Raw genomic sequence first — 26,742 nt, forward strand, 5'->3', positions numbered from 1 at the left:
ACCTCTGCTCCAGATGTTTATCCAGTCCCCTCTTGAATCTGTCTATGCTTGTAGCCACCACCACCTCCTGTGGCAGTGAATTCCATATGTTAATTTGATTATTGTATTTCCTGTGCTCTGCACTTCTGTGTTTCCAGGATTGGATGGAAGGCCAGGTCTGCCAGGAATCAAAGGTGAACATGGAGTACCAGGTCTTCCAGGTACCAATGGACCCAGAGGACCTCCAGGGCCTGGAGGCCCATATGGCATAGAAGGAATACAGGGTCCAGAGGGCATAGTCGGCTTGCCAGGAACACTAGGTATGTAGTGTCCCAAACGGGAAGAACATGTTATTTCCCATCCACCTCCTTCAGGGGCAGAAGCTCCTGGAACTTGCCAAGTTCATAGCATTGAACCTGGAGATGAAGTCAGGACATCTAGTCATGTCATGGGGGGAGGGTTCCCCCAGTCACTTTTGATATCAAGAGGGTGGAGAACATCCTGAATACGGATTCCACAGTGCCGGATTAAACCCTGCGGAGGCCCCTAGGCAGTCAAAATCTCGGAGGGGCCCCTTGCAATTTATCTCAGAGTCAGAGCACCTGTGGCCCCCGCTGCAGCCTGCAGGCCCCTTCTCAAAAGCCCCTTTGACAAAGCTGCGGGGGAGAGGCAGAGAGAGGCAAACTTGGTGACAACGCGAACGGCAGCCACACCAGGCGAGTTGGCCAAAGAGCGGCTCAGTTGCTGGCTGCGTGTGCAGGCTGGGAAGGCTACAAGCGGGGGGGGGAGGGGAATGGGGGGGAAAGCTGGCCCAGGGCCCCTAAAGGTGTGGGGGCCCATAAGCCAGTGTCTACTTGGCCTAGTTGTTAATCCAGCCCTGAGATTCCATTGGTTTCAACACACTGTCTGTGGAACCGGATTGCCCGCAAAGGATGTCAAAGCATGCATAGGATCCCCATTCAAAAATGACTGATGGTTGAATTTGGCACCATGGACAGGCCACTTGGCTTAGCCCCCCTCCCCCAAGGAAATGTATTTATTTTAGTATATTTCTATTCCGCCCATTCCCCACAGGGGTCGGGGCGGAGTACAACATATGATAAAACAATAAAATACAATTGAAGCATTTTATAAACAAACAACTCGACAGCGCTCGGGAAACGTTACTGCCTCGCTCTGATGGTTACTCTGCAGACGAGCATACCCGGAAATGATCCTGTTTCGTTCATGGTCCTCATCAGTGACTAACTTCCATTACCCATAATCATGCTCTAATCTCAGACCTTTCCCAACAGCTAGAAACTGTAACCTTGTCACCCCATGGTCATTCACTTTTCCATAAGTGCTGCTGTGTCTCTCTCTCATTCTGAGCCGGGGTTTCCCAGCATAGCAACTGTGGGCACCCGGGCACCCCCCAGCACTTCTCTTAGTACCCACCAAACTTGTCAGAAACCGGGGCTGGCCATTCTAAGGCTGGTTTTGTTACTCGCTGCTTTCATTCAAATGAAAGAGGTGTCCCACAAGTGGAGGATCAGGAGGGCTGGTGAGCACTGGGGCATTCCTTACTCAGCATGTGGTCATGTTCTCTCTAAGCTGTGGAGTCTTGTGAGCAGAAATTCCAATTCGTGAAACTTAGTTGGTCTTAAGGGTACAACTTGTCTACTTCTTTGTTCTATAGCATTAACGTTGTGAGCTCCTGCATCAATTAGTTTGCTCCGGGGCCATCCTTCCTGAGCCAAGACAAAAATGTGTGGGCCAGAGGCTAAAAAACGGTGAGCTAGCTCATATTGACTCAGCTTAGAGGGAACACTGGTTGCATTTTCCCATTCAGAGGTGGGAGTTCAGAGTAGGACTTGCAGCTTTCATTAGGAGCCCCTCTTTCCTCTCCCCCGCTCCTGACGTTTGAGCATGGCTTTAAATGGAGTAAAGAGCCCCGTGGCGCAGAGTGTTAAAGCTGCAGCACTGCAGTCCTAAGCTCTGCTCATGACCTGAGATCAATCCCCGGCAGTAGCTGGGTTTTCAGGTAGCCAGCTTGAGGTTGACTCAGCCTTCCATCCTTCCAAGGTCGGTAAAATGAGCCCTCAGCTTGCTGGGGGGAAAGTGTAGATGACTGGGGAAGGCAATGGCAAACCATCCTGTAAAAAGTCTGCCGTGAAAACGTTGTGAAAGCAACGTCACCCTAGAGTCGGAAACGACTGGTGCTTGCACAGGGGACCTTTCTTTTCCTTCAATGGAGTGCTGGAGGTCACAGAGACAGGTGTGACTTGTCACAGCGCTGCAATTCCCACCAGGCTGCCTTCTTGCCCGCCCACATGCCTGACTGCATGCGGACTGTTCTCAGCAGTTACGAGGCTCAGGGCTTTTGATTTCCCCCATCATTCATTTTGCAGTCATGCGCCTTTTCTTCCTTGTTTCATACGTTTTTGTCTGTTTTTCCTCACCCTGTTTTTCTCTTCCATTTACCACCAACCTCTCCATTTCTGATGTCACACTGTTTTGGTTTTGGGTTCTTCACAATAGGCTGTCAAGGTGAGAGAATGCATTGTAGCACAAAAGCTCCTGGACTAACCTCAGCCACCTGGCTTTTAATGCTACAAGGATTGCATTGACTGCAGGTGATACCCCTTATACGAATCCTGCCAAGGACCCTTGTGTTGAGCATGCGCAGTGGGGAGGACAAGTCCAATCCAGAAGAGGCTTTTGCAGTCTAGGAATTTACCTGCTCCAGGCTGCTACTTCCATCCACATTTTTTTAAAAGAAAGGGGGGGGAGGGATACTTTGCCTTGATTTTTTAAGAAAAAATAAATATATATATTGTGACTTTAGGTGCTGAAATCAGGAACTTGTAGGCTTACCAGCCTAGTTTTCCTGCTTCTCGAGCAGTTTTGCAAAAACTAGCCTCTTTTTTAGTTTTAGTTTTAATTCAAAATGAATCTGAGCATTCCGTTTTCCAGAGATTTCAGCACAGCAGACTAACCAGATGTTCCAAATGTTCAGCTGGGAACAGCCTGAATAAAGAATTCAGAGGTAAATTCAAAGTGTTCACCGCAGGCGAGCATCTCAGCTTCCTGAACTGTAGCGCCTGAATTCTGATGGGTCTTTGTGGGTTTTCCCCCCAGTAATGTCTGGAAAGCAGAATGATAGGCGATGGAAAATACTCCTTGTTTCACCAAGCCTCTTCTCATCCTTGCCTCCACTTCCGCCTTTCAGTTATCCCCTTTGATGGCAGCTGCAAATGGTCGCTCTGGAGGCTTCCTTCCCCAGTTTCTGTTGTGACCCGTACGAATCTCCTTTACAGCGGTCAATCAAAAGGGAATCCTAAATTATCCCGCACATAAGGGGTTTCACTTTTGGCAGTTGTGTAGTGGTATAGGCAGTAACCTTCTTAGGCCTTTTAATGGTTAGACAACTAATGCTTTTTAAAAATTATTGTGGCATATCTAAACTTGCGCGACTAGAAGCCTGCATGATTTTGGAGGTTTGTCTGCCGTGAGCGATTCAGTGCTCAGAACAGACAGCTTGGGGGGAAAGGCTCAGAGAGAGTGGGGAGATGGCGATGCTGAGAATGTTTGCTTGTCTTCGTTCAGGATCCCCTGGGAGTAAAGGCCAATCTGGTGATCCCGGCCCACCTGGCCCGGCCGGCATGAAGGGCTTCCCCGGTCTTGAGGGTTCTCCAGGACATCCTGGTGAAAGAGGGCTACCTGGGCCGCTTGGTCTTTTGGGCCCAGATGGAAATCCAGGTTTCCCCGGATCCAAAGGTAAAAAGTATTTAGTGGGAGTTGGGGAGCGTCTGTGTTAATGAGAATTACTTATTTCCATACACTTGAAGTTGGAGATTATAAAATGCTGTGTACAAGTGCAAAATGAGTCCTGCTGGTTCAGACCAAAGATCTGTCTTGTTTGGGATCCAGTTGAACGCCCCCAGGAAGTTCACAAGCAGGGCAGGAAGGCAGTGGTGTCTCCCCCCACACCCACCCACTTTCAACCCCACAGATGCTGGGTGTTTCACGTAGCCGTGGTGGCAAAAGGCGACTGATAAAAATGGTCAAATCCATTTAAAAATAAAATCAGATTTGCAAAGTAATTCTCAGAGTGTTTGCTCTCCAGTGGCCTAGGTGTCCGCTAAAGACAAAAGACAGCTAAATTTTAGCACATTTTTTGTCCTATTCATTTCAGTGCTTAACTCTAGAACAAAGTTAGAGTCCAGTAGCAACTTCAAAACCAACAAAGTTTATTCAGAATGTGCGGGGGGGGGGGGGGGGCGGGTCACATAACTAGCGATTAACTCTGATGTTGACAGTTTCACAATACTTCAACTTTGTTGGAGTGTAGCCTTCGACGTTTGGAAGAGGGAGCTGAGAAACCCAGCGAAGAGAGGGAAACACAATTAATGTTGAACCTGTGGCAATTGGTTGTCGGCGGGCTAGATTCAGTGATTCCTTTCCTCAAAGTCAGGAACTTTCCCTTGTGTGAGGTGTTCTTTTGGTTGGAGGCAGGAGTCTGTAGCAAAAGGCAGCCATAGGGTCTGATCAGGGTTGCCAGGTCTCCCCTGGCAAACAGTAGGAGGTGCAGGGACATAGGCAGTGAGGAGAGGCCTAGGCCAGCTGTTATTTGGGCAAAAATTCTGTGATAGAAGCCGTTTTTACCGTAGAATTTTTGCCAAAGCACTAGTGGGCACCCCGTTGCTGGCAATACAATGATGTCACTTCCAGTGTGTGCTGGAAGTGACGCTGCTAGCCTAGGCCTCTCTTTGCTGCCCTCCACTGGCCAGTTGATTGGTAGTGGGGATGCCCTACCTCCAGCAGGGGCCAAGCAACCCTGGGTCCTGTCTGTGGTATACAAGCAGCTGGTGACAGTTCACAGATGCTGCTTCTGTAACATCTGTCTGCCTGTATATCTTTAAATCAATATTTTTTGCTCTGCTTTTCACCCACTCACAATAATTTATAGTATGAAGCACCCAAAATAAATGACAGTTTAAGTCATGCAGCCATTGATAAACCCCAAAATTATCCTAAACTGAGGGTTTAGGATCTGCCACAGATCTGCCACTACGGCTTACACAGGGCCATGGCTACAAGCCACAGGCAAGGTCTTGACCAAAACTTGTGCCTCTGGCCCAAGCCCTGAATTTACCTGGAGGAGCTATCTACAAGAGTTTGCGCTTACTTATTTTGCTTTTTAAAAACTTCGACGCGACAAAGAATAGAAGGTAAAGAGGAAGACATACTGATTTCGACCACGCTTGATTATGTATTGCTGGAAACTGCATGTAGATTATGAAGGGTAGTTTCCTATCGTTCCATGCCTTGTCCCAAAACTGCAAAACCCACCCAAACAAGAAAGGCAGAGGACTTTTAACAAGGAAGACCAGAACCTACCTCTGACCATCATTTAGCCCCTTCCTACCCCCCCTTCCAACTAGCAGACAAGGCCAAAATCAAAGCAGAACACCGGGATCTCCTTATTTGCATGGTGATGTTACAAACTGGAATTCCACCTCAAAAATACTGGCATGGACAGCATCTGAGTTTCAGACAGCCGGCAGATTTGAGACATGTTTGTTAACTCCCAACAAGAAAACAACGAAGAGAAATCATACAGAGCAGACTAGTATTAGTAAGCAGGGCTTTTTTGTAGCAGGAACTCCTTTGCATAATAGGTTGCACCCCCCTGATGTAGCCAATCCTCTTGGAGCTTACAGTAGGCCCTGTACTAAGAGCCCTGTAAGCTCTTGGAGGATTGGCTACATCAGGAGTGTGTGGCCTAATATGCAAAGGAGTTCCTGCTACAAAAAAAAGCCCTGAAGCAATATTCCCAGATTTGATGTATTGGATACCATCAAACTGCTGCACTTAAATTTTAAAAGGAAGGGGGGAAGGGTATGCTTGAAAAAAATGTGTAAAGTTCATAGAGCTGAGTCTACACTGTCAATACAGCAGCGGCATCTTCTCTAGTCCCATGAGGAATAGGTTAGGCCAGAGAGCCCAACTGTGGCCTGGTTGTATTTGATACATAGCTTTCAGACCAGTCTTCAGTTGCTCCCCAGAAAGATTATTTCTGGAAGTTACGCTGTGGGACTAGCTGTCTCTGTTGTTTCAACCATATTCTAAACTCCTTCCTTTGTTCTTTGCCACCAGGTGAAAAAGGCTCACCTGGCTTGCTCGGTTTCCCTGGCATGCCAGGCCTACCTGGGGTTCCTGGTTTGAGTGGGGTGAAAGGAATGTCCGGTATACCAGGAGCTGATGGAATAACAGGGTTTGGTGGAGCCCAGGGGCTAAAAGGTAGGTCCAGTCAAGCTTCAGTAGCCAGTGGGTCGGGGGACAAGCCCGCCTTTTGTACAGCTGTGGTCGCAGATGGGGTGGTCTGCAGGTTGGTCTCTGGAACAGTAGGGCAGGAACAAGAGAAGTTCCTGATTGGTGTGGAAGCCATTGTATAATGTCTTTCCTGTAACTTCCTCAGGAGACAGAGGCGATCCTGGTCCCCCCGGTCGACCTGGCAGACCTCCAGAAACAGTCCTCATGGTTAAAGGAGACAGAGGAGATCCTGGATCCATAGGGCTTGGTGGATTTACAGGGCCTCGAGGTACCCATCGGCTGTAAAACAATACAATCCTGTGACTTTCCCTGCTTGCACATTAGTTAACTGTCTAGACGTCCTTTTTGTTTATATTGTTTATTTTGTTTATACTGCCAAAGCAACCGCGAGGTGCAAAACCCGTCACCAACGTGCCTGCCTGTCCCTCACTCTAAGTCTGTATGGCTGGGAGCTCACCGGCAGAGCTTCCAACCACGCGCTCCTCTCCCTAACAACTGAGTTGTGTGAGGCAGAGCGGAAGTATTTCTAGGAGGGAGGAGACCGCGATTGGGTGCTGAGGAGGGGTCTCGTCAGCCCAAGGCGCGAGGGGATTGGCGAGGCAATCACACCGCTCCCTAAGGGCTTTGCGAGCTTCCGCAGCAGCAGAGGCGACCTTGGTTTTGGTTTCTAGTGCCTATGGGACATGCCGCTATTTTTGCAGGCGTAAAGTTGCGCCTCTCAGGGGGGGCGTGTCACGGACCAAACTGCTCAGGAAGCCGCCTAAGCCTGGCCGCGCCCCCAACTCCACCCCCTCCTCCGCCTGAACGCCATGCTCTGTTTCACTTCCACCCACGCTCGGGCGCAGCCCTCAGGCACCGCTGCCCTCAGACGGAGTGGCACTCGGGCGGCCCCCCCACCCACGTAACTCCCTCCTGCTGTGGTGGCGCCGGTCGTACGTCGGTGCACGCCCTTCCTGCACCCATGTAGTGGCTCATCTGCTCCCAAAAGACTTTCTGCCCCCCCTCTCTGGATTGTGCTGTGAGATCACAAAGTGCTAACAGAGTATAATGGCATTTATTGGTAAGTAAAAGACAAAGCAGTCCTCTTGAATAATCTGACAAATATAGCAGAGTTTCAGTAATAAAGTCCATATGAAGTTTCAACAGCAGTGCATCCATATGAGGAATCCACCAAAGAGATACATGTATTTCCAAGGGTCGTTTTGTAGGGAAAAAAGGTGATGGAGCTCGTCCAGGGATTGTTATGCAGCTGCACCAACTATTCAGTGGACAAGGTGGGAAGGAGAAGGTTCAGGCACTCCTGTGAGCTCCTGCTGAATCTGAGGCCTGTGTATTCCATATATAAGCTGTGTTTTGGAATACAAGTTTTCCTTCCTCAGAGGTGATTCCACTTGAACTTCCGCACTTCAAAATTCACATAAGGCAGGGCTGTTTTTGAGCAGGAATGCACAGGAAAGCTGTTCCAGTTGTCTTGGCATCAGGAGGTGTGGCCTAATATGCAAACGAGTTCCTGCTGGGCTTTTTCTACAAAAAAGCCCTGTGCAAAACATGGTGACGTCCAGGGGTGTGGTCTAATATGCAAACGAGTTCCTGCTGGACTTTTTTCTACAAAAAAAGCCCTGTGTAAAACAATGGTGATGTCCAGGGGTGTGGCCTAATATGCAAACGAGTTCCTGCTGGACTTTTTCTACAAAAAAGCCCTGTGCAATACAATGGTGATGTCTGGGGGTGTGGCCTAATATGCAAATGAGTTCCTGCTGGTTTCTTTTTCTTTTTTTCTTTTTACAAAAAACCCCATGACATAAGGTAATAGCATGCTCAGTTGGAATTCCACTGGATTCCTGTATTTCACATAAGGCAATAGTATTTCACCCAATGCAATGAAAACTTCCTGGTGAGGCTTCAGTTCGCAACACAGCAGGCAACAGCTCAACAGTATCCACTGGCTGGATTTACCTAAAATTCATCTAAGTGTTGTCATAGCTTCTGCTATAAAACATACAAGATAACGTACAAAGCAGTAAGTGTTAAAATACACTTTAGTGAATTAAAACCTATCACTATAATGGCATAAAGAAATCATAAGTGTTCAAAACTCGGCAACAGACCATGTTATTTCCAAGTAATGTCTCCCAGCAAAAAGGAGATCATTTGAGATTTGACAGGCAGCTAATATTTACTCAGATTTATCCAGAGGTGTCTGAGTGGTATCCATCGATCACAGAATAAGATAAGGTAATCTGTAGTCTCTGTTACACTCAGGCCAGGGATTCAGCAGGAGTGTAGCTCCTGAACCTTTCTCAGGGCTTCCCCTCCTCCTCCCTCCCTACCTTGTCCATTGAATACTAGGTGCAGCTGCATAACAATCCCTAGATTAGGAGAGCGGGCAGCCAGCCAGCCACCAGGGGCTTTGCCACACCCCCAGCAGTCCTCATTAACCCTTGGAGAAGCTCTATGCCACCCTTTCTCCACTTCTTATATGATTTTGGGCAACAGGTAGCGTCCTGGCCTTTTGACTGGGGGCGGGGGGGGGCAGCCCAGAAGCACGAGGCCTGCTTGGGCTGGCTGAACCTCTAGCCAGCCCAAGCAGCCCTCGCTTGCCCAGGGCTCTCCTTTCTTGCATTGGGTTGCTTTTGGCTGGGGGCGGTGGCATATGCTAATGTTACACTAATGAGCTCCACCACCAATTTTTCTACAAAATGACCCCTGGTTACACCAGATATACAGTCAGAATATGGAGTCGTCTTGGTGAAGCGCCCTGTGAGCTCTGCGATCAGCAGGACATTCAGCCTGCCTAACATAAAGGCGTCCCTATGGCCAGGAGCTGTAAAGGGGCTTAGATATTGGGGGGTAGGTGTCAAAGAGGGAGGAATCCCCATTGCAAAAGAGGAGCAGACATGCCTTACTTGGGCCTGAAGGCTGGTGTGGTCAAGCTCAAAAACCCTTTTCCTAGCCAACTTTAGAACTTCAGAATAGGCCATATCCCTAGCCACAGCAGGAGAGGAACGAAGGAGCTCTTTTTAATCTGTTTCAGTAACGGCTGTTCATATTGAAGATGAATCTGCCGTCATCCTCTTTAGCGTCCTATGACATCCACCTGTGCTTTTCTTTTCTGTCTAACCTTAGGGGACAAAGGATTCCCTGGACCTCGTGGACAGCCAGGCCTTCTGGGAATCAGCGGGTCACCAAGCAGAGAGAAAGGACAGAGAGGAGATCCGGGCCTCCCAGGAACGCTCGGCTACCCTGGCTCTGCAGGACAGAAGGGAGCTGCTGGCATCGTGGGGTTTCCAGGAATGCCAGGGGGAAGTGTAAGTGTGTCTTTTTCAATGTAAACACAAACTTAAGCTGGATCCCTTTGACTGTTTGCATCGCCACCAAGAAAGGAAAAAAACTGGAAACATATTTATTTAAAAAGAATAAGCTAGGAATGTGAAGAAAATGCATTTTTTTCCTTTGGAGGTTTGAAATGAGCAAAACCTTCACTCTTGAGTTTTTAAAAGGTCCCCCCCCCACCACCCGTTCTGAGCAGAGAACAGACAGGAGGAGGGGAAGTCAGTTCAACTGCTTTCCAGATTTATCTCAGCACACCTTCATACAAATGCTAATAGGTCTAGACCAGGGGTGGGGAACCTTTTTTCTGCCAAGGGCCATTTGGATATTTATAACATCATTTGCGGGCCGTACAAAATTATCAACTTAAAAAAACAGTGCTCCGCTGAGGGAAAACAATTCAGGCTGGCAAAATTAATGCAAATAATTGTTTTTCTATTTGAAGTCATGTGCTAATTTTCTATTAAGTCATTTTCTATTTGAAGTCATGTGCTAATTTTCTATTAAGTCATTTTCTATTTGAAGTCATGTGCTAATTTTCTATTTGAAGTCATATGCTAATTTGGCACACCCGCACACACACACACACACACCGTCTACTGACCTAGCAGTAGTTTTGTAGAAAAAGCCCAGCAGGAACCTGAAGAAGCCGCTGCACAGCACAGCTGGGCCCCACAATCCTTGCCGGCCAGCCAGACCCCAGGGAGGATGCCACATGGCTCGGCTCAGTCCAGCAATCCCCGAGGGCCAGACCAAGTGATCTCGAGGGCCATAAATGACCCTCGGGATGAACATTCCCCACCCCTGGTACAAGACAATGGGATGGTCAGACTCCCTCTGCCCCCCCCCCAAAAGTAGGGGACAGATATTTGGAGGAATTCCATACTAGAGAGACTTAGGGGACAAAGGGCTCCCTGGGCTTTATGGACAGCCAGGCCTTCTGGGAATCACTGGGTTACCTGCAGAGAGAAGGGACAGAGGACTACCAAGGGCAGGGATGGAATTCTAGTGGGAGCTCCTTTGCATATTAGGCCACACACCTCAGTGTAGCCAATCCTCCTGGAGCTTGCAAGGCTTTTTTGTAAGCTCTTGGAGGATTGGCTACATGAGGGGTGTGTGGCCTAATATACAAAGGAGCTCCTGTTAGAATTCCACCCCTGACCAAAGGTTACACTTCGAAGTGCGCATGCACATGAAAGCATATACCCAGAATTGCACTTAGTTGGACTTAAAGGTGGCGCTGGACCCAAATTTCATTCTAGAGATGTCGTCAATTCTACCATGAGGACTCCCAGCCATTTTGGACTCACCCTGTAGTGGTCCCAAGTGGAGTCAAGTCCCTGCAAAGCTGTTGAAAGGAGTTCCCACTGGGCAAGGCTGACTGAGAGACACCATCGACCTCTCATTTGGCCCAGAATCTCTTTGTTGTTTTGCTTTTGGATACCTTATTTTTCACTCCTTCCCCAGGGTGCTGAGGGCTTACCAGGGCCTCCTGGCTTCCGAGGATCCATGGGATTGAGTGGCCCGAAAGGTAAGTTGCTACTGTGATTTTTAATGTATCCTTTCTAGCGAATAAATCACAGTAGGGAGACACAGTGGAAGAAAGCTACTGGGAAATATCTAAATAAGGGTGTTGGTGGCTTTTACTTTGGGAGTGGGGAGATGACTACAGGTGTGGAGCAGGGGTTATAATTCAAAATTACTAACAATATAGAGAGTAGGTCGGGAGGAGTTTCTTTTTCTCCCCCCTTCCACTATTATTAGAGCCCGGTGAAACTGACACTCAGCAAATAGGTTTAGGCAGGGGTCGTTTTGTAGAAAAAATAGATGGTGGAGCTCATCCAGTGATTGTTATCCAGCTCCACCTACTATTCAATGGACAAGGTGGGAAGGAGGAGGTGGAACTGTCAGAAAGTTCAGGGGAGAGGCCCCTCCTCCCCGCATGCCGTGGCCCCAAGCCCAATCAGGTTTTTTTAGGCTTTTAAAATGACATTCACTACAGCTACCGTGTGCCGTTTCCTGGAGCTGGCTTGCTTAAAGATATATCCTGAAGTTTGGCCCTGAACTGTGAAATGGGGAATTCCCTTATCCATGCTCCTCTCTGCCAGAAGCACTTAGGCAGCAGAACATTTAGGCAGATCATGAGAAGGCAGGATGGGATGAGCCAATGCTTGGCTCTTGTGGCTTTTTAAAAATATATAATATGCACAGGGTATTGCCGATCACCACTTTAGGGTCAGGAAGGAATTTTCCTTAAGACCAGATTCCATCTGCTCCTGGTATACCAGACATTCCTTTCACCCCACTCAAAGCAGGGATTCTGGAGGTCCCCCTGCTTCCTCTGGGCATAGAGCAAGGATCACTTGGGAAGTAGGAGGAGGTAGTTGTGAATTTCCTGCATTGTGCAGGGGGTTGGACTAGATGACTTTTGGGGTCACTTCAACCCTATGTTTGCGTGTTTAAGCAAGCGGCTCTTTCTCAGCCCTCTTGTGATCTACAGCAGCGTTCCTGTTCCAAAGATTACAGCAGGATCATGTTTGTTAAGTGCTACAAACGAGTGCCAGTGCTAAATAGATGCTTAATAAATGTACTGAGTATTTGTTTAGCACTTTCAGGAGTTCAGACTACTTCATGGACACAAAGTCAGTGTGATTTGATTTGCTGGGTGAGACAGTTTTTTGTATAGAAATGGGTAACTGTATAAGCAGGACACAAGAAGCAAAATTGCGTTGATTGAGTTCCAGATACCCCTGGATCAATTTTCCATTATAACCTATGGGGACCATTAACTCTGATGCTCCCCTTAGGGTATAATGGAGCCGAAAATTTTTGAGAATCTCAAATATTTACTGAATCCAAATACCATCCTAATATTGGGATTCAGGAATATAGAGAAATACCAGTGTTTTTTAGGGGTTCAATATACCCGAACTCAAAAAATACCACGTTTTTTTTTTTTTTTTGCCCACCTTTAGTGGGGATTCAAACCTGGGATTCCCAGATCCTAGTCTTACACTCTGCTGTGCCAACTCTCTACTAGTATCTTGTTTCTCTGCCTGTTTTTGGACCCAGCCTGTGGATTCCCTTCCTTGGTCCCTGGTTTCTGTTCCTTGCCCATGGAACCCTTCAGCTTCCTTTCCCTGACAGATCCCCTAGATCAGGGGTCCTCAAACTTTTTAAATAGAGGGCCAGTTCACTGTCCCTCAGACTGTTGGAGGGCCGGACTGCCGTTACTGTACAAGGCCGCGGGCCGTCAGTTCTCCGTCTTCTGCATCTCTCTCCCTTCCCCACACCACACACCCCAGCCTGGGAACTCACCTCACCTCGGTATCACCTCACACTCTGTCTCCGCCGCCTCAGCCCAGTGCCGGAAGTGTGCGTTGCTAATGCGAGTTTAGGTCGAACGTCACTTCCGGTCTGATTTTGCCATAACCCGGCAGGCCGCATAAATGTCCTCAGCGGGCCGCATCTGGCCCACGGGCCGTAGTTTGAGGACCCCTGCCCTAGATTATCCTCCGGTTCTCCCACCTCTGCATCCCCTTGTTCATAGGAATGGGTGGCCATCCACTGCAGAACCCCTTCACGTGGTGTTACTAAACGCAGCGCAACATTTATCTGTGGCTGACCTAGTCTGGGCCGGTTGCAAGCTAGTTTTTTTGACCTTGCAGATAGACCACAAACGTTGCAATAGAAGAGAAGCAAGTTTCCTTCCCTGCTTCCAAACTAACGCTTCTTTAGCATTTCTGTGTCCTTCCCAAAAATGATGCTAAGAGTTCTGTGGCTGGAAGGCTAGATCTGGCTTTTGGCCTAAAGAAGCTTCAAAGGGAGTGAGGGAGAAGGAGCAGGAATAGGCACAGGGGCCGTGGTAATAGAGAACGGTGCAGGTTAACTCCCCACTGTGCTTCTTCATGTGTTCCTTCCTTCCTTGATTGGAAAGGCCCCTTCTCCAGTGGAAGAAAGACAGGTTGTGCATAGTATCAGTTTTAGCAGCTGGGGAAGAAGGACTTTTCTATTGGGCAAAAAGCGGAAGGGCTACAACCTACATGTGAAAATTTGTGAATGCTACTTTTGCACTGTTTTGCCCAATGAACTATTTCTAAAGGGGGGGGGGACTTTCTCTTTCAGGTGACCGAGGGGAGACGTTTGGCTTTCCCGGGGCTGTGGGACCTAAAGGTCAACGAGGGGACTCCGGGCTTCCTGGTAAGAGACCATTGGCCTTTGCAATTTTTGTCAAAATCCAAATGCTGTTTGAGACCCCCCCCCAGTCCCCTGAAAACTTACAGAATCAACTAATGTCACGAACCACACTTTTTGATTTAGGGTTGCCATTCTCCAGGCAGGGCCTGGCAGTCTCCTGGATTTACGGTTGATCTTCAGACTCTAGAAATCTGTTCCCTTGGAGAAAATGGCTGCTTTGGAGGGTTGACTCCATGGCAATGTACTCAGCTGAGATCCCTCCCTTCTCCACACCCTGCCCTCCCCAAGCTCCACCCCCCCCCAAATCTCCAGGAATTTCCCAATCTGAAGTTGGCAACCTTACTTTGAGCCCTTTGGGATTTGCCTCATAAGTATGAAAATGATTGCAGGGGAACTTATTACATTTTGAACTGATGATTCAAGCTTTCCCGATTTTACTGGGTTTTTGCCGAGTCAATTTGAAGTCGTAGGAATTCACTTGTGTAAATTTATGGTATCAGCTTTCTACTAATTGTATTTTTAAGATATTTCCTAATTATACACTTTAATTTGTTTAAGTGTGTTGCCAGTAATTCACAACCGCTAGCCTGTTTTGGTTTTCACATGTGCATTTTTCTGCAGTTTCCTCTTATAATTTTGTTGAGATGCAGAAGGAAGCAAGAGAGAGGAAGAAGGAAGCAGACAAGAGCCAGTTGCCTCGGGGGCCTGATAGGAGCCCTCCAGAGGCCTTATTCAGCCCCCAAGCCACATTTTTTACACCCCTGCACTAGAATGAGAGACACTTTGATCAGACATATAGAATCACTATTAGAGTTTTTTTTAATTCCAGTAGCTTCCTAACACAAGATGTTAAGGTATGCCATCAATGTTCTTAGAGAACGCAGCTAACATCTCAAAGGAGCCATTGTTCTAACTGCAAGCTGATGTGTCTGCAGTAAGTTTGGGACTTCCAGGAAGCAGACTGTTTTGGGAGGCAAGTAAAAAAAGCAAAGAAAGCACCCTGGACTGGACAAAGGAGCCTGCAAGCCAAGAGAATTTTAGCCAAAACCACAAAAGACTGGTCAGCAGAAGCATTCAGAAGTCTTCAAGCATATATTGAATTAACCAATCATATTTGGATATCTAATCGGCATAACTAATCAAATCTGTTTTGTATAATTATGAATGATGTCAGGGGTGGAATTCTAGCAGGAACTCCTTTGCATATTAGGCCACACACCCTTGATGTAGCCAATTCTCCAAGAGAATAGAGCCTTGTAAGCTATTGGAGGATTAGATACATCAGGGAGGTGAGGCCTAATATGCAAAGGAGCTCCTGCTAGAATTCCACCCCTGAATGATGTCATTTTAAGTATAAAATGACCTGCACTTTGTGAATTCCTCAGAGACCTGTAGGATTTCATTGAGGGTCTTTTCCCTCTGTACAGTCTCTCAAATAATTTATTAATAAATTATTTTCAGCCTCCTTTCACTGCAGGACTCCAGGCCTGCCTTTGATTGGGTGAGGGGGCAAGCTTGCTCACAGGCTATGTGGAACACAGCTACCTTGTTGAGGACAAACTTTGTACGCAGGGGGTCTCAGATTCAATCCATGGTATCTCAGCCGGCAGGGCTAAAGCTTTAATATTAATTTTTCATCTCTTGAATAAACTCAAGAATGAAAAGTTAACAGTGCATCTCCAGAGCGTTTTGACACTGCCATTTAACAGCATTCTAAATTGATTGTCTACAGAGTTAATCCATTTATCGATGTGGTATCAGCTTTGAATGTATGTTCAGTGTAAAGGTCGCCTGATGTTAAGCAGAATGTGTTAATTGTCCCAAGACCTGTAAGTCTGATGTGATGTGCTTTTCCTTATGATCTTTTGAGGTGGCAGAGGCACTGAGGGACCAAAGGGGGAACCTGGGTACCCAGGAGGCATTGGGCTAACTGGACCAAAAGGTGTGCCAGGCGACCTTGGCCAAGAAGGACCACCAGGTAGTTATCAAGATCTTTTTCAGGTTGTTCAAAAAGAAAGACTATTTATTTATTTATTATTTGCATTTATGCCCCGCCCTCCCCAGTTGGGCTCAGGGCGGCTAGCAACAAGTAAAACAACAATGTTGAATTGTGACAATAAAATTGTGACAATAAGGCATTATTCAAAATATGACAATAGAAATTAAGATATAATTTGTGGTTCCAGGATGGCGTTAATGGTGCTAGTTGTTAAAATTCTTGATGTTTTAAGCGCTTTATTTTTCTGTCTGGTTCGGAAGAAAAGTTTTTGCTGTGGGATGATGGGTACTACTAAGCGCCGCTGTCAGATGTTAAAATGCCTCCGGTTAGACATTAAAAGTCTAATATATAATATAATGTATAGTATCCATTTTGTGATTGTTGATCTGCCAGTAAAGGTCTATGTCTGTATGTATGATTTGTGTAAGGCTGTTCTCAACAAACTGGTTGCTTATATTATATATCTGCCCTTTGTAACACGCGCTGTTGTGCATCCGTACCATTTTGGACTCAGTGGTGGCTGCACATCTTACAGGGTTACTTTTGCAAGGGCCATTTGTCTCGCGAAGTTTCTGAGACAGCATATGAAACAAGGAGTGTAGCCGGGACTTTTTAGGTTGGGGGGCTTTTTAAAAAAATCAGAGGGCACTTGAATTTTTAAAAAGCCCCTTCTGACATAAAAAGGCAGGACCGACAGGCCAGGTCTTTCTGCTTCTTGCAGCCGGTTGGTTGGCTGCCAAAACAGCAGGGAGCCTGCTGCAGCCTCTCTCTCCCCCTGCTGCTCCCGAGGTGGGGCTGGCAGGCTGGGTCTTCCTGCTTCTTGCAGCCAGGAGGCTGTGAGAAGCCTGGAGACCTGCCCCCTCTCACTCTCCTGTCCCCCTGAGCATATGAACATATGAAGCTGCCTTATACTGAATCAGACCCTCGGTCCATCAAAGTCAGTATTGTCTACTCAGACTGGCAGCGGCTCTCCAGGGTCTTGAGCTGAGGTTTTTCACACCTATTTGCCTGGACTCTTTTTTTGGAGATGCCGGGGATTGAACCTGGGACCTTCTGCTTCCCAAGCAGATGCTCTGCCACTGAGCCACCGTCCCTCCCCTAATATGAACATATGAAGCTGCCTTATACTGAATCAGACCCTTGGTCCATCAAAGTCAGTATTGTCTTCTCAGACTGGCAGCGGCTCTCCAGGGTCTCGAGCTGAGGTTTTTCACACCTATTTGCCTGGACTCTTTTTTTGGAGATGCCGGGGATTGAACCTGGGACCTTCTGCTTCCCAAGCAGATGCTCTGCCACTGAGCCACCGTCCCTCCCCTAATATGAACATATGAAGCTGCCTTATACTGAATCAGACCCTTGGTCCATCAAAGTCAGTATTGTCTTCTCAGATTGGCAGCGGCTCTCCAGGGTCTCAAGCTGAGGTTTTTCATGCCTATTTGCCTGGACCTTTTTTTGGAGATGCTGGGGATTGAACCTGGGAACTTCTCCTTCCCAAGCAGATGCTCTACCACTGAGCCACCGTCCCATCCCCTTAAGAAGCAAAGCAGGAAGGTATGGAGAGACGTGGAACCAGCTCAGGGCCCACCCTGTAAGTCAGGCGGTGGGGCCACAGGGGTGTCGAACTCATTTGTTATCAGGGCCAGATCTGACATAAATGAGACCTTGTCGGGCCGAGCCATGTCGAGCTGGGCTGAGCCATGTCAGGCTGGGCCATGTGTGTACCTATTTAAGCTTAGGTAGCAGAGATATACATTTTATAAAGGACACAGACAAACACAAATATATATATGTTTAAAAACTTAAGCCATGCTTAAAGCATTAGCACTCATTGGTCTTAAAGATACTTTCTTTATATTTCTCCTGTGGGAGCCAGGGAACTGGGCAAAGGAAGCTCTGGCTCTTTCCTTCCTTCCCCAGGGGACCTGGGGTGGGGAGCCTCAGCCAATGGAGGAAATAGAGGTTTTGCTCTGTAGCTCCTGTGCAATTGAGCAAGCCTTGCAAAGCAAGCTGTGATGCAGAAGGAAGCAAGGGAGAGGGAAGCAGATGACAGCCGGTTGCTTGAGGGCCTGATAGGAGCCCTCTGAGGGCCTGATTCAGCCCCCAAACTGCATGTTTGACACCCCTGCCCGAGAGGCTCCCCATAGCTATGGGTCTGTGTAAAGCACAGCTAGAAAGGGTGAAATGAACATGTTTGCCCAGAACTGAAAAAATGTATTGTTTTTGTTTTTAACTTGGGATTTTAACTGATACATGCAAAATAACAAATATTTGTAAAATTAGTAGAAAATATTGATACTGTACTGTAGTATAGTAGTTTAAAAATATGTTCATACTTTTTTAAGGGTTGCACTAAGCATGAGAGAAATTGACTCGGGACTTGGTATAATTACTCCAAGTTACAAACGACAGAAAATGCGGGGAAATCCTTCATAGGATCTCCTGCTTTTTTTTCTTCGTCAGTTAAAACATAAGAACATAAGAGCAGCCATGTTGGATCAGGCCAATGGCCCATCCAGTCCAACAACTCTGTATCACAGAAGAACATAAGAGCAGCCATGTTGGATCAGGCCAATGGCCCATCCAGTCCAACAACTCTGTGTCACAGAAGAACATAAGAGAAGCCATGTTGGATCAGGCCAATGGCCCATCCAGTCCAACAACTCTGTGTCACAGAAGAACATAAGAGCAGCCATGTTGGATCAGGCCAATGGCCCATCCAGTCCAACAACTCTGTGTCACAGAAGAACATAAGAGAAGCCATGTTGGATCAGGCCAATGGCCCATCCAGTCCAACAACTCTGTGTCACACAGTGGCCAAAAAAAACAAGTGCCGTCAGGAGGTCCACCAGTGGGGCTAGAAAATATCTGAGGGAGGGGGCCAAATCAAATGAGGGAGGGGGCATTTCACCTGTACGGTTTCCCTCAAATCACAAGTACCATTTTTAAGGGGAGGAGCAGCCGAAATCAGCAAAATGGTGGGTGGGACTGCTTGCCTGATCTGATTTTACTTCTTAGCAGGTATTTTCTATCTTGGGGTGGAGGGGGGAGGCAGAGTAAATAAATAAACAGGAGGTCCAATCACAGATGTCTTGTGTTGGTTCTACGTCGGCCACAGTTTCTCGATCACTTAATTTAAACTGGTGTTCTTTGTTCTGCCCTTACAGCCGGATGCTAGCTCCGTTTACCAAGAAATACGTCCCCCAGAGTTCAGTGGGATTTGCTACTTAGCATCGGCCTCTGAGAGTTTCAAATCTATTAATGCCCAAGGGCCGTTAATGTCCTTTGGGTAGTGAACAGCAGGATATAAAGCTAATCTCTTCTTCCACAAACTCAAACTTAGTGCGGGTTTTTTTGCTTGCTTGTTTGACCTCTAGGTTTCCCTGGAATCGGTGGTTCCCTAGGAAATGCAGGTTTCCCAGGCAGTCCAGGAAAGCAAGGCCCTCCAGGTTTTCCCGGGCTTCCAGGCATCGCAGGGCTGAAAGGTATGACTGTTATGTTGTTTTGCTTAATTGAGAGAAACCAGATGTTGTTGCTTGGCCACATTACCTAATGTAAATCAATGACGGTGTCATTTTATAACTTGTGCATTTATTTATATCCTGCTTTTTGCAATGTCGTCGGCCTCAAGCAGACAACAAATAATGTCTAAAAAGCCAAGCTGACACATAGAATTTAGTATGAAAGATGCAGTATTTAGCTCACAGAAAATGAGCACCCCACCCAGATTTTGCCACAGTAAACTGAACAACAAAAGGGAACGCAGCGGACAGGAGGGCAGCCAAAGGCACGCTTGGTTTGTTACCTGAGTGTCCAGGGGTCATTTATAGAAAAATAGATGGTGAGCTCATTAGCGTAACTCATTGACATATGCCCCCCCCCCCAGCCTAAGGCAACCCAACACAAGAAAAGAGAGCCCCAGGTAAGCGAGGCCTGCTTGGGCTGGCTAGAGATCCAACCAGCCCAAGCAGGCCTTGCTCACCTGGGCCACTCCCCACTACAGTCAAAAGGCCAGCAAGAAACCCGCTGCTCCAAATCACATAAGAAGTGGGAAAAGGGTGGCGTGGGCTTCTCCAAGGGTTAATGAGGGCTGCTGGGGGCGTGGCAAAGCCTGCTCTCCTAATCCAGGGATTGTTATGCAGCTGCACCTGCTATGCAAGGGACGAGGTGGGAGTGGGGAGGAGGGAGGCCATCAGAAAGGTTCAGGAGCTGTTCTCCTGTGAACTCCTGCTGAATCTGAGGCCTGTGAGTGCCAAGGATGAAGGTGCAGGGCAATATTCAAGGGAAGGATGCTCAAAGATATTGGGTAGTTTCACACAAGCGTTTCGGCCCGACCTAACCCCGTCTCCCATTCGGATTAAAAGCGCACGATCACACGAGCACATCTGTCCTCCCAGCTGCACCCGTTCTCACCCTAACTTCAGATGCCTCCTATCCGAAATAAAAAGCTACCTGGATTTTCCCTGTAGTATCCCCCTGAATCACATATAGGTCACATAATTGGCAGCTGTCTGAACGCCCGGATGTGACTCATAAGCGGAAGAGCTGCGTGATTGCACCAAGCCATTTCCAGCACGGTCAGGGTTTTTCCCCCCTAATCCCTCTCCGAGGAGCACTTGTGCACTTCTCTGCTTGAGCGCACACCCCAGGGGACTTAAAAAAAAAAAAAAAACCCTTCCGCAGTGGGTCCCTGGTTGAGCCAGGCTAGCAGTGTGAATGGGCAACCACGGACCACTGCTGGGATCCTGCTGCTTCAGCAGAGGCTGTCTGATAGCACAGGGGCTCCCACCCCCAGTCCGTGGCCTAGTACCAGTCCATGGCCCGTTAGTAACCAAGCCGTGAGTTGTATAATTATTTCATTATATATTACAATATAGTAATAAGAAGACGACATTGGATTTATATCCTGCTCTCCCCTCTGAATCTCAGAGTGCCACCCAATCTCCTTTATCTTTCTCCCCCACAACAGACACCCTGTCAGGTGGGTGTGGCTGAGAGAGCTCTCCCCAGAAGCTGCCCTTTCAAGGACAACTCTGTGAGAGCTAAGGCTGACCCAAGACCATTCCAGCAGCTGCAAGTGGAGGAGTGGGGAATCAAACCTGGTTCCCCCAGATGAGAGTCCGCACACTTAACCACCACACCAAAATAAAGTGCACAATCGCACCAAAATAAAGTGCGCAAAATAAAGTGCACAATCATTGTCTCATTTCAAAACCATCACCCCTCTCCCCCGGTCCGTGGAGAAACTGTCTACCGCAAAACCGGTCCCTGGTGCCAAAAAGGTTGGGGACCACTGTGGTAGCACATCAGACTCAACCGGGTTTTTCCACGATGGGATAAGATTGCATCAGTTTCACAGTGTGAAACCACCCATTGTGCTGCAGACACAAACCATGAGGGAGGCATTGCCGTCATCTGGAGTATTGTGTTCAGTTTTGAGCACCACATTTTAAGAAGGATGTAGACAAGCTGGAACAGGTCCAGAGGAGGGTGACGAAGATGGTGAGGGGTCTGGAGACCATGTCCTATGAGGAAAAGTTGAAGGAGCTGGGCAGGTTCAGCCTGGAGAGGAGGTGGCTGAGAGGTAATATGATCACCATCTTCAAGTACTTGAAGGGCTGTCATATAGAGAATGGTGTGAAATTGTTTTCTGTGGCCCCGGAAGGTAGGACCAATGGGTTGAAATTAAATCAAAAGAGTTTCCGGCTCAACATTAGAAAGAACTTCCTGACCGTTAGAGCAGTTCCTCAGTGGAACAGGCTTTCTCGGAAGGTGGTGGGTTCTCCTTCCTTGGAGGTTTTTAAAGAGAGCCTAGGTGGCCATCTGACAGCAATGAAGATCCTGTGAATTTAGAGGGAGGTGTTTGTGAGTTTCCTGCATTGTGCAGGGGGTTGGACTAGCTGACCCTAGAGGTCCCTTCCAACTCTATGATTCTATGATCATCTGCTTGGTTCAGCCTTCTACTGTTTCTTTCCTCAGGACCTCCTGGCTTCCTAGGTTTGCACGGTCTCAATGGTTTACGAGGCACAAAAGGGCCACCCGGAACTCCAGGTAAATCAAGACACAAAAGGAAAACCCTTAAGAAAATCAAAGGGGGCGCTGCACTTTACGAGAGAGGGAAAGTTACAAATGGCTGTATCGTCTGACGCAAAACCTGGCACAAGAAACAAGACTCACCTTTTATTGAGGCCAACCAAAAAGACACAAAACATTGCACAACTTTTCAACTTCATCAGGCCAGATGTTACCAAAGTTTGGGAAAGGAAGGACGGAAAAAAGCAGGTTACCCAGGTCTAACACCCTGTCATCCCAGCCTACAGACTCAGAGACTCTAGTTGAATTTCTGTAGATCAATGGTGGCCAAACTTGCTTAATGTGAGAGCCTCAGAGAATAAATGTCAGATGTCCAAGCGCCATAAGACATGAATATCAGATGTTTGAGAGCTGTGAGACAAGAAAGGAAGGAAGGCAAATAGATGGGGGTGGGAGGAGGGAAGAGAGGTGGAAAGAAAGCAACTTTAACGCTAAATGCATTTTCCAAGCTGCCAGCTGGCTTGGCTTGGAGAAATGATTCCGAAAGACAAATGCCTTCTCCAAGCCAGCTGATCGGATGGTGGGGGCTTCAAGAGCCACACAGTATGTGTGAAAGAGCCACATATGGCTCCCGAGCCACAGTTTGGCTTTTCCTGCTGTAGATGTTCGACTATAGCACTTGCAGTCTACCCAGAAGAAGCGATGGCCATCAGTGAACCATATAGGCCCTTGAAGATGGGTAGCTGTGTTAGTCTGTAGCAGTAGAAAAGAAAGAGTCCAGGAGTTCCTCAGAGACTAACAGCATTTGTGGTAGGTTAGGAGCTTTCATGAGTCACTTCTCGCTTCTGTACCTGAAGAAGTGAACAATGACTCACAAAAGCCATACCCTGCCACAGATTGTGCTGCTGGACTCTTTAACACTTTCCTGCTGATTTAGACCCTAAAATGTATGTAATTTGTTCCATTACTTCCTGCATCTCTTCCATTATGGAATATGTGGTGGTATCCATATGAGGTTCCCAGGAGATCTCCTATCCAGCCACGAGCCGATCATAGATCTGCTTTATTTTAGCAAGGTTGCCGCATCCTTTGTTTTTTAACCCTACTCTGGGAAGATACCCATGTCTATGTTGTGGTATATTTGGACACATTTGCCCACCTTTCTTCTTGGGACAAATTCCTGCATAGTTGGGAATATTCTACTTTGGCCCCTGGGGAATGTCATCCACCCCACCCATTTGTCGTTTATTCAAATTACCATCTACAGCCAGCCATTTTTAAGTGCTCCTTCACACGTATTGTGTGAATATTAGGGGTGGCCAAAGTATGACTTGGGAGCCATATTTGGCTCCTTCACACATCCTGTGTGGCTCTTGAAGCCTCCACTGCCCTGTCGGCCAGCTTGGAGAAGGCATTTCTCTTTTTAAATCACTTTTGCAAGCCAAGCCAAACAGTAGCTTGCAGAATGCATTTAAAGTTAAAGCTGCTTTCTTTCCACTTCTCCCTCCTCCATTTTCCTTCCTTCCTTCCTTCCTTGTGGCTCTCAGACATCTGATGTTCATGTTTTCTGGCTCTCAAACATCCAACATTTAGTCTCTGTGGCTCTTAAGCACGTTTGGCCACCCCTGTGCTAGACATTTGGCTCCTGCATGGTAGTGAGTGATCATACGTAACCTGACAGCATAAAGTAGTTAAAAGTAACTGTGACTGGCGGATTATATGAATGCAGACCTCTAACTCTAGGTGGTTCGGCTGCCTGCCTGACACCAGGATCTGAAAACAGGACCTTGGTTGGTTATTCTTACCTATGATTTTGTTTTACTTAGGAACAGGGAATCCTAGCTTTCCACTTCTCATATCCCCTAGTCTCCAAGCATCCTGGCAAGAGCTGTTCAGAATCAAACCCACTCTTGTGTTTCCACTGCACCTCACTGTCTGGTCTTTTCCCCCCCACATTTTATATTTTTATTGACAACTGTTAACAATACAAAAAAGCTAAACAAACAACCAAAAACAATACAAAACAAATATACTGCACAGGCCAACAGATACGACAATGCAACCATAAGACAAAACATGACATCAGACTGGATGGTAAGAATCGATTAGTCCAAACATCAGTACTCTAAATCTTAATTAAATTGTATCTTAGTGTAATACATTTACTATTAATCAAGTATTCACATTTCTTACCATACTATGAACTTTACCAACATTATTTCCATCTCATTCTTATTTTCACATATATATTTTGCTCTCATTGACAAGAGTCAAGTTTAGGGGAGGGACGGTGGCTCAGTGGTAGAGCATCTGCTGGGTAAGCAGAAGGTCCCAGGTTCAATCCCCGGCATCTCCAACTAAAAAGGGTCCAGGCAAATAGGCGTGAAAAACCTCCGCTTGGGACCCTGGAGAGCCGCTGCCAGTCTGAGTAGACAATACTGACTTTGATGGACTGAGCATCTGATTCAGTATAAGGCAGCATCATATGTTCATGTCATTTTAACCAGACATATAACGGTTGCCATGTTTGTTCACACATTTGTACATTCCCTTCTTTTAATCTCACTGGTCCATTTCTGCTACCTCAAGGAGTTTTTGTACTCTTCTAGTCTAGGTATCTGCTTGACTTTCCAGCCTCTCGCATAAACTATTCTGGCCGCCGTGACTGCATGCACTAGAAATCTATATATTGGTTTTGGGATGTCTTTCTGGCATATGTTTAATAAGTACATCTCGGGTTGGTGGCTAATGTTTCTTTTTAGTACCTTTTGGAGCCAGCTATGAATCTGGCCCCCTCACTGTCTGGTCTTAAAGGTGCAGCAGCACCAATGTGCTCTATCCCAGGAACCAATGAAAAAACAGGGGTGGGGAGAAAGGCTAAGCAACCAGAGATCTCCCTTCTTCAATGATAACAGTGTCCTTAATTACACAAACACATGAAAATTACACAAAACGCTGGTAATACTTATGGGAAAAAATCAAAATGTTGCCAACAAATACAATAGTTAGAATAACATACACCAAACCACCAAGTTCCAATACAGTTCCAGGCTTCCAAGGAATATGTAAAGACTGTTCAACACTCAAGAGTGGTATGAATATAAATTCTCCCAGTGTGCATAAAGTAGGTTCACAATGGAATTTCAATCATTGCATTTCCCGTTTCGATAAATACCTTTATCAAGAGATGCACGTATTAATAACAAGCCTTTACACTGAGGCTCTCAATACTGCGTATCAACTTCAAAAATATTTAGAAGACGACGACATTGGATTTGTATTCCGCCCTCCACCCTGAATCTCAGAGTCTCAGAGCGGCTCACAATCTCCTTTATCTTCCTCCCCCTTCTTTAAAGGCTTCCCCTTTTTTGAAATCCTTTTATTAGGGCCAAGTGAAAGTGGACTTCCGGGCACTGCTGGATTCCCGGGTAGCAAAGGTGAACAAGGTGCCCCAGGTATTCTGGCTGGAGGTCCAGGGCTTCCTGGGCTAAAAGGAGCTGTGGGAGACGCAGGTGAGAAACAACAATCATTTTTGCTGTATTAAAGATTGCCGATTGATACCAAATACAAAAAGAAGCGCACAGTGTTCAAAAATCTGTATTCTGCTCAGGATTTTTAACCCTTGTTCAGTGTGTCGTTGGTATAATGTGCAGTTGCTATATATGAATTCTGAATCTTTTGCCGTTTCTACTGTCATTTGAATTCTTTGAAGTTTCATGTTCTGCGTTTTGCTGGTTTGTTTGCTAGTGTCCTCTAGATATCCAGTCTTTGCAGACTCCAGTTTGTTCCAGTTCCCCTCCCCAGCTGTGGAGCAGATGGGTGCATGACTGTGAGCAACCATGCGCTCCACATGCTGTCTGGGAGGTAAGGATCCATCTTTAACTGTGACGTTCAGAGCAGCATCACAGCCCAGCAAGTACTCAGCAAAGTGCATCCATAATCCTCCAAGCTCAGTCTGCCAGTGAAATGTTGCTTCCTTCCTTCCTTCCAGGACTTCCTGGCACTCCGGGCTCACATGGTTTGCAAGGACCTCCCGGCATTTCTTTTCCATCTCTCATTCCTGGGAGACCTGGTGATCCTGGACATCCAGGAGAAGATGGTAGACCAGGTACGAAGTCATGTTATTGGGCTCTCAGTGAAGCTGCAAAGGGAGAATTAACTTAGCTTAAATACAGGAATGTTCCGAAATAACACCTCCCACATGCGGCATTCAAAATATTGCTTCCGAGCATGCTGAACCCTTTCCCGTGGCAGTATTGTGCTGCAGAACACACTGCTCCAGCGCTGGGAGCATCTGCTCATGCAAGACCAGCATCTTTCAGCGGACCAGAGAAAGCATGTCGTGCCAGAGAAAAGTGCTAAATAGCAAAGGGCCTGCTCTGCCAACAGACAAAGAGGAATGCAAACAATGCACTTGTGGCCTTAGAGCATGCGCCGCCGGGCTTCTGTAGCTCAACCTCCTGCGTCTGACGCATTGGAGGACCGATGGCAGCCTGGTGGTGTGGTCTGAGGTGCAGGCACCCTGCCGTCCCGCAGCGGAGCCTGGCTACATCCTCGCCACAGAGGCCAGGGCGGACGGGAGAGCCCTAACCAGCGCCCTCTCCGGGGTCGCGCTCCAGGCAGCCACCTAGGACTGCTTAGTGGACAAGCCACCACTGCTTGTGGCAACTTACTTTCAGAACTAGCAGAATCCAGGTTCTCAATAAAGCAATGAAAACAATCTTATTTAAGAACCTGTTTTGAATCGTACTAAAACTAAAACCTGCACAGTAAAATAGGTTAGCATTCCAGGTGTTCTTCTGAAAGCTCCAGAAAAAAAATGCATCACGTACAAGAAAGCAAATGGCTGCCCCTGTATCAAAATGGCATCATAAAACCAGCAAATCAAA

The 26,742-nt window shown here is 47.1% G+C and overlaps 1 protein-coding gene across 1 annotated transcript in view; it reads left to right on the forward strand.

The window, feature by feature from the left end:
- Window positions 1–26,742, forward strand: part of COL4A6 (collagen type IV alpha 6 chain) — a 340,442-nt gene that overhangs the window by 297,319 nt on the left and 16,381 nt on the right. The window contains exons 28-39 of the mRNA XM_060250115.1: window positions 138–299; window positions 3,568–3,738; window positions 6,121–6,264; window positions 6,443–6,565; window positions 9,424–9,605; window positions 11,095–11,158; window positions 13,753–13,827; window positions 15,695–15,802; window positions 19,198–19,305; window positions 21,800–21,871; window positions 25,240–25,365; window positions 25,845–25,961. Coding sequence (XP_060106098.1) covers window positions 138–299; window positions 3,568–3,738; window positions 6,121–6,264; window positions 6,443–6,565; window positions 9,424–9,605; window positions 11,095–11,158; window positions 13,753–13,827; window positions 15,695–15,802; window positions 19,198–19,305; window positions 21,800–21,871; window positions 25,240–25,365; window positions 25,845–25,961 — 1,452 coding nt within the window. The remainder of the gene's footprint in view (window positions 1–137; window positions 300–3,567; window positions 3,739–6,120; window positions 6,265–6,442; window positions 6,566–9,423; window positions 9,606–11,094; window positions 11,159–13,752; window positions 13,828–15,694; window positions 15,803–19,197; window positions 19,306–21,799; window positions 21,872–25,239; window positions 25,366–25,844; window positions 25,962–26,742) is intronic.

The sequence above is a fragment of the Heteronotia binoei genome, chromosome 11 (genome assembly GCF_032191835.1).
Source record: "Heteronotia binoei isolate CCM8104 ecotype False Entrance Well chromosome 11, APGP_CSIRO_Hbin_v1, whole genome shotgun sequence".
NCBI classification, from domain to species: domain Eukaryota; kingdom Metazoa; phylum Chordata; class Lepidosauria; order Squamata; family Gekkonidae; genus Heteronotia; species Heteronotia binoei.